The 8,054-nt window shown below is 45.8% G+C and overlaps 1 protein-coding gene across 3 annotated transcripts; it reads right to left on the bottom strand.

The window, feature by feature from the left end:
• Positions 1–4,044: 4,044 nt before the first annotated feature.
• LOC148020546 (protein NUCLEAR FUSION DEFECTIVE 4-like) lies at positions 4,045–7,539 on the bottom strand. Of its 3 annotated transcripts, XR_015694558.1 has the most exons (4): positions 6,811–7,539; positions 5,371–6,416; positions 4,417–5,131; positions 4,045–4,310 (listed from the first exon to the last, which is right to left on the bottom strand). XR_015694558.1 is itself a non-coding variant. In XM_087698325.1 (3 exons), the coding sequence occupies exons 1-3, from the start codon at positions 7,288–7,290 to the stop codon at positions 4,648–4,650; spliced, it is 2,010 nt and encodes a 669-aa protein (XP_087554451.1). In that variant the 5' UTR covers positions 7,291–7,539; the 3' UTR covers positions 4,045–4,647. The 3 variants fall into 3 exon arrangements, 2 of the variants coding, with proteins under 2 accessions (XP_087554451.1, XP_087554452.1); XM_087698325.1 differs by having other exon boundaries at positions 4,045–5,131; XM_087698326.1 differs by having other exon boundaries at positions 4,045–5,131; positions 5,371–6,394; positions 6,811–7,209.
• Between the last annotated feature and the right edge of the window lie 515 nt (positions 7,540–8,054).

Here is an 8,054-nt window from a genome sequence, read left to right as displayed (position 1 = left end):
AACACCTCAATTAACATTTATGATCAAGATAGATAATTATAAAAAGTCTTATTTATTCGTGAGGGCATAACCCTTTGAGTACATTTATTTTGGATAAGTAGGACAGGCTGATTGATGCATCAGTTTGGAAAAAATAGGATTGTGTTACAATCGGCTACAGGGACGGAATAATAATATGAAGTGGAACCATGGATTTTTAGGAAGCGGTAACTCATAGGAAGCTTGGGGTATCCCTTCCTTTGATACCAGTTCTTCTCATAGCGCCCTAACACTTTGATGCTATCACTTGCCAACTGCTAACGTGCAAATTTGTGTTTACGTGAGCTTTGACAAAGATAAACAGCTTCACAATCTTTAAATCCTCCATCCACTTGATTCTCTTCAAGTTGGTGTGAAGGCGCGCGAGTCGGTGGGCTGCTGTGTAGTATATTCCTGAGTCTCCCGTCCATCTCTGCTCTGCATACAGGGGCAAAGGATTATAGATGCGGTCCAGAATATCCATCATGCCAAGCCTCTGGCGATAATTCGAAGCATGCATTGCAGTCATAAACATGACCTGGAACACCAAGAACTTGCTCCATGCTTCGTGACTCTGCAATCCAGCATCCATAAGTGAGTAAATAAATGTTTTCAACAGAAAACACTGCTCTATTCTACTCACCTTCACCTGTTTATCCCCTTATTCCCTTTATTTTCCTTCATTAAGTTCCCTTGTAATCTTTAGATCTCGTTGGTTTGCTCTAATACCAACTGTAACGTGTCCGCTCGTCCGCTTGTAGGACACGTCTTAGCAGCCCATCGGGAAGAGTCTCTAGAAAGCGCCGCCTGGCACTCGCAAGGAATGTCACAGGGTTTGCGATCTAGGTCTTCCCGAGTCTGCCCCGAGCGGAAGTGTCTGGCCGTTCCCACTTAGGATCGACCTGAAGTCAAGGTTCCTTTCTTATCAGCAAAGTCTCTAGGAAGTAGCTAGCGTCGAGCTCCAGATGAACCACTTTGCGTAGGAACAACAGAGCCGAAGCAGATTTATGCTGCACTTGGTTCATGGAGAATGAGAAACAAGAGGGATGCGAAGCTCAATCTCTCTGCCCATAAGGCATAGTCCCATTCCATTCCCCTAAAACAGCATAAATCGGGATTCTAACTCTATTGATGCTACGTTTGCATAGTCTCGTTATCTCGTCTTTTGAGAAAAGTTCCCAACTAACCAGAACCACCCTTCCGTAGGACGAACCCAAGTCACATCCACCGCACTTTCCTCGGTTTGCTTAGTTATCTAGTTACCTACCACATTATGTTTGACATGCAAAAGCAGCTTCCTTAATTAATCAATTTAAACACAGGTTCCTTTTACGTAACTTAGGCACTGACACAAAAACAATGTCAAGCAAGTTTCTTTTTCAAATATCTGATCTTTATTTAACATAGTCTCGAAATACATCAAGTACCATGCCCGAAGGCTATCCCAGCAATCTACAAGATTGCTGCTCCAAGTTCCGCCCGTAGACTAGTACACGGGCCTTGAGATCCCATCTCAAGTCACGTCGGCCTCTTGTGCGAGATCCGGAGACAAGGAGGCTATCCCAGCAATCTACAGGATTGCTGCTTCAAGTTCCGCCCGTAGACTAGTACACGGGCCTCGAGATCCCATCTCAAGTCACGTCGGCCTCTTGTGCGAGATCCGGAGACAAGGAATTTACAGCCAAAGCCTCCCCTGACACCCAAGCGTCCTCCCGCTCCAAGCAGCACCCACAGAGAGACCTCTCACAATGGGTTAGGTCCATATACCTAGCGCGGCTAACAACCCCCTTGGATAGGGCCACGCAGACAGTCAGAGGTAACTGAACCTGCCTCTCCCTCCAGGCTTTTAACCTGAAGCATTAAGTGTTTTACCTTGAATTAGTTCCTTGAGCAAAGAAGTTCAAACAATGTACCTAAGTATACAATCACGATCATCTCAGAGGTCATTTGTACGACCAACTGCTAAGGTATGATTCCTTTTTCTCGGATACTCCCACCATCCAATCCTAGATCGTCCACAACTTGGCGAGATCCCAAGGGCTTGGCAAGCTAGGTTGCTTGTTTCCCCTTTTATCTTCGGGTTAGGGTTTGTACCCTATCGACCTAATTATCCTTACTTTAGGTCTTCTTGTAAAATAGATCATGGACAACCCTGTTGTCCTTGGTTAGTCAACTTGCTGGTTATCTCCTAGATCCCTTGTAGTACTTAAGTACCTTTATCTTTGATCTTAATTGATCAAGGTTGTCTATCCCCTTGACCATGGTTGGTCAAGATGGTTCTATTTAGAACAGTTCATACTCCGTCTTAAGTATAATCTTCTTAAGCCCTCTTAATAATACTCACAGACCCTTAAGCTTTTACATATTCCTCTTGAAGTCACCAAGGACTTTGTCATGGGATTCATGGATCTCAGTCCCAGTTGGTAAATTACAAACGCTAAATTTTCCCAACAAATTTAGGGCACGCAACGCAATGCCATGCCTTCATTTCAATACTTACAATTTTGATATAATCCATGCGTTATTTTATGCCACACAAGCGAAGGTACTTTCTATGCATGCCATCTTAACGTTATCCTCTATGTAATTATTTACACGATCTATGATCTTCTTAAATGATCTAACTTTATGTGGTCATTGCATGAGCCTAGCTACACTTTAATCTTTTCAACAAATTATTACATGTACTTTAGAATCCTTCTTGCGATACGAACATGCACTTTGTTTCTTTCAATGTCCTCTGAAATGCATTTTAAGCAAGAACTTGTGCGAGGAATAATGCACTTTATGTAGGAATTCTTGCAAGACGTTTATGGTATTTTACAATGCAATTATCTAATTCCATTTCACCTATTACGATGTCATCTTACAACGGAAATTATCTTGTTCGTTACATACATCACAACTACGTTCATACCTAGGAAATTATCAAACGCGCAACTGATGTGATGCATGCGAATATGATTTTTCAACGTAATAATTATAACCTATGATTTAATAAAAGAGCGACCTGGGTTTGAAGTGATGCCGTGATTCCAATGGTATTGATACCTGATGAACCGTTCGCGTTTGCGATGCCACCTTGTTTCAAACCTCCATCCACGCTTGCAGGGTTTCATGCCATCTTCGTGGAACTACGCTTCGGGGCCATACTTGAAGATGCGTGTACAAGAGATAGAATTCTCGCACTCTCCTATGCAGGATTCTCGCCGCCTTTCCTTGAGTGGAGGAAGAGATTGAAGAGGGAAGGACGTATTTCTGGAAATGACAAGAGGGGTGTGTGACCTCTCTTTGAGAAGGGGGGAAAGAAGAAGCTTCCATAAGCTTCTCTCTCTCTCTCTCTCTCTCTCTCTCCTTCTTCTTCTTCTTCTTCTTCTTCTTCTCCTCTCTCTCCCTCTTCTTCTTCTCCTCTCCTCCTCTCTTCTTCTCCTCTCTCTCTCCCTCTTCTTCTTCTTCTCTTCTCCTTCTCTCTCTCTTCTTCTTCTTCTTCTCCTTCTCTCTCTCTCTTCTTCTTCTTCTTCTTCTTCTCCTCTCTCTCTCCCTCTTCTTCTTCTTCTCTTCTCCTTCTCTCTCTCTCTCTTCTTCTGTCACGGCCAAGGGGGGGAATTTTTTGACGACAGGGGGGGGGGGGGGGATTTCTGACAACGGGGGAGGGGTGTTGTTCACAAGGAGGAGGAGGGGGGGCACTGTTCCAGGCTGACGACGAGGCCACTGCCTATTGACATGGAGGGGGCTGCGCTGTCCATCTAGACCCCCAAGGGGGGGAGTTGCTACCTTTAAGGTCGGGGGGAGGTGGTAAGGGGGAGAAACGGTTGTTCACAGCTGCCACCCACCACCTGGATGCAGCCCCCCCTCTCTACCTCTTACTCTCTCTCTCTCTCTCTCTCTCTCTCTCTCTCTCTCCGCCATGTAGACGGCAAGGGGAGAGAGAGTGAGTAAAAAATTTTGAAAATTTTTTAATAATTTTTAAGGGGGGGTTTGCATGGGGGAGGCACGGGGGATATGTGAGAGAGAGAGAGAGAGAGGTAAACAAAGGGCAATTCCAATCAGGCCAATTCAACTTTCCAAGAACACAAAAAATGAGAACAATTACAATGCCTGGGAAATACCTTTTTCTGCATGGGCCTAATTGGTAGTTCCGGAATAGACTTTTTGTCTCAGAGATCGTTGTCCAATCAAAATGAAAACCAGAAACTTTGAGCAGGAGCAAATTGCAATAAGTTCATCAATTGACTGAAAATTTTTGCATTTCCCTTTTCTGTGAATTAAAAGGACGTCAACCAGGCTGTAACCTGCTGAATCAAAAAATGACGTGTGTAAGGTATCTATAGGCATCATCATCATATCATATCATATATGGATATAACTTGGATACGAAAGTGTACATATGACATGTACATTTAAAAAATTTGTGACCGCCAGGCTGCCTCTTTATCTCTAATCTCTCTCTCTCCTTGGATCGTCTCAAGTTTTGCAAGCATACGCCTATCTGGAAAAACGCCCGGATAACCCTGGCGTCCTGTGCGCTGAAAGGTGATGATAATAACCTTTTGCCATCTTGGCAACTTTTTTGTTTGCAAAATGAGGGGCGATTTCTCCATCTTCACCTCAGCCGGCTGCTCTGCTTGCCTATCTCAGTTGTTTGTCATACAGGGTCTTGTATACTGCCTTGGTTCGCATGCACAGCACTGCTGTCAAGATTATGCCCAGAATGCATACTCCGGTCATGATGAGGAATGTCACTCTAAAGCACACCGCCCCATAACAAGTAGCAGATTCAGTGGAGACGAAGGATGTCGTAGTCGGCAAAGCTAACGAGTTTTGCTTTGCAGCCTCAAGATCATAGAGATAACCAGCAAGGAAACCTGAGAAAAAGAGTGAACCCGCTGGACTTGCCATAATGTAGAAGTTGTAAAGGATGCCAAAGTTTTTCATGCCAAATAGCTCCGAAACTGTTGGTGGCACTATTCCCCAAAGAGAGCCATAGCCTACTCCTACCAACAATGTGCCAACATACAGGGTCCCAGGCCAAGCCATTGCAAAGAGCAGATGACCTACTGCCATGAGGCCCAGAGTGGCTGCCATTACCCAGGGCCTGGGAAGTAAATAGCTTCTGCACAAATAAATTGCAGACAAAATCAGATGCTGAAATACAAATAATCTGCAAACCCCTGCCCCATTATAAAACGGGATCCATACCATGCTGCACTTCAAAAGCGCTGCCCTGTTTAATCACATTGAAGCACAAAAATACAACCGCAGACATGAAATAGCCTGATGAAAAACAGATCGTAACCAGATGAAAACCAGATAGCAGTGTGAAGAATGTAATACCAGAGTTACCCAACCTACCTGACAATGATTTCTGATGAGAAACCCCCTAGAAGACGTCCTAGAAAATTCCATATGCTTATCATAGACACAAAAACATTGGAGTTTACGTAACCCTGAGATTGACTCATCTGGCCCATGTTGTCAATGGCTGTTAACCCCGTTCCTGCTCCACAGACTAGAGCCCAGAACAACAACCAGAAATCTGCCTTAACAAGGGCCTGAATCAGGGTGAAGTCCTCGCCTCTTCTAGGTCCTCTCCTCCTCTTCACCCGGACCGCCCCTTCTGCTGCAGCATGCAAGATCTTGTTGCGGATCTCTGCAAGTTTCCGTTTTTTCAAGGCCTCGGGAAGGAGGTCGATTTCACTAGGCTTTTCATCCTCTAGTTCACTGAGACCAACTGACCCTGTAAAGCTCCCTGCTCGGCTCGAGGAGCCGAACTGGGGTTGACCTGAATCCTGGTCTAAATAAGTTGAAGCTGTTGCAGTTATTGTTGCAGATGGCGCTTGCGGTGGAAGCTGTGGAGTCAAAAGAGGAGCCATCATCTGCTTGACTTCTGCATTTGATGAGATTGCAGGAGGTCTAGGGTTCTTTATTTTGACAAACCATGAAACAAGGGGAGTGGAAAGCGGTAAAAAGATTAGGAATAACAAAATCAAAGTAATGGTGAGGCTGACACTGAAATTCACCGTCACGAAGTCCTGAACAATCAGGACACCCATCAAATATGCGGCCAACACGAGACAATCAGCATAGATAAATGTGAAGCCAATCGACTCAGAGCGGGTGCTGTCGCCTGCCTTGGCCTTTAAAGGACGAATGATGAACATGACGAGGCAAGCCACTATTGCTGGGCCAACCGCAACAATGAGCAGGTAGGCGGCTTCATCTGGAGCAAAGAAAGTGGTGTAGATCTGCGTGAAAATGGCTCCACACAGGCCTGTGAAGCCCTTGAGAAGCCCCACAACATGCCCACGGCTCCTGGGAAAATTGCGCACATTGGTGACGAGAGCCGTCGTATTGAAGTAGGTCTCGCCATTTGTGCCTATGAAGATGAGTGCACAGATCTGATCAGGGATACAAAAACAAATAAATCAAGTCTCCGGCAGCTGGGCCATATAAAGGAATCTATCTGACAGGTTAATGCGGTGATCAGAATGACGGAAACAACATTATTTGGGTTCTGAAAGGCCAACACATAAACAGGCATACTACCTTCGCTACATCCAAGCTGCCAACGAAAGCACTTCTGTGCGGTAAAACAACCAGGGAGAAAAAAGGGAGATGAAATAATATTCAAAAGCAATCAATGTGGACACCATAAATAGTGCAAAATCAACCGAATGAGGGGATTGATAACAGGCCTCTAAAGGATAAGAGATTATCAGCAGAGATGACTGATCTTATCTATCAGCTTGTAACAGGCAAAACAGAAGAACAACAAAAGGAAGAAGACCGTACCATCCAGAATGGCAAGGATGCAACCCTGTTCGTAACGATGAGCCAAAGCCAACCATAACCCATGAGATTCTGAAGGGCGCCGATCAGAAGCAATCCCCATGTAGGGAGGATCTCGCAAAGGCTTCCGGAGATGAGGCCCATCGCATCGCCGATGTCCTTGGCGTTGCCCAGGATGTTGATCTGCTGCTGGTTGTAGCCCAGCGAGCTCTTGATCAGCGGAGAGTAGCTCCCGAATGCATATCCAATCCCTGCACATGCCTGGATCCAGAACGACGCCACCAGCACAAGCCAGCGGCTGCGCCACAGGCCGCTGCCCAGCACCGACATTAAGCTACTGCTGCAACTGGCTGCAGCGCCTGCGCCTCCAGGTACTGATCCTGATGGAGGAGGAAGAGGAAGAGAAGAAGAAGAAGGTGGTGGTGGTGCCGCAGGCCGCTTATCAATATTGGACGGCGGAGGAGGACAGGACATCGACGCCATGGCTGCAGCTGATGCCGACGATTGCTGTAATTGTTGAAGGAAGGATGCAGAATGGACTGTGCCGTTATCATGTTGAGGTGTTATATGGTGCTCAGTGCTCACTCGCACGCTGGCGCTCTGGATTTTGGACGCCCACCCTTTCTAAATCAATAGGGACCAATGTGGCAGCACAACCCCCGAGACTCCGAGAGCACAGAAATTAAGCGAGAGCGAGAGAGAGTCTAGACTCTATAGAGAGAGAGAGAGAGAGAGAGGGATATAACCAGACCAGAGCAATTTTGGCCCCGGCCTTTCCGCGGGACCCCTCGGTGTCGCACTTCGGTCGTGATTTGTAGAACTCCACGATATGGACACTACGGGAAAATAAGTAGGGGCTTCCCCTTTTTTCCCCGAGAAGAAGATGCTTTCCGTGGGGTCACGGGTGTGTATCCAAGTTTGAACTCACCTATATACACACCCACATGCTCAAACTACTTGAGCTACAACCTCCATGGTCAAGTGGTCGTTTTTTTGTGATTGGCTCCCTTCGAGTTGGGACACACTTAGATCCATAGAAAAGTTTATGAGGCACCAAAAATGAAGGCGTGGGAGCAAAACTTGATTTCGTTTAGAATTCGGGCACCTATCTTGCAAAAAATGAAGGTGTGAAAGTAAAACTTAATTTTGTTTAGCCTCAGGGCTACTAATGAGCGCCTATTTCACAATCAATGTAGTCCTAGTGGAGGGACTACATTGGCTGTGAGATAGACGATTGTTGGTTAGGG

Source organism: Lygodium microphyllum, chromosome 18, assembly GCF_053477565.2.
Source record: "Lygodium microphyllum isolate KBCC chromosome 18, Lygodium_microphyllum_v1.1.10, whole genome shotgun sequence".
Lineage (NCBI taxonomy): Eukaryota > Viridiplantae > Streptophyta > Polypodiopsida > Schizaeales > Lygodiaceae > Lygodium > Lygodium microphyllum.
This window is presented reverse-complemented; position numbering and strand designations above follow the sequence as displayed.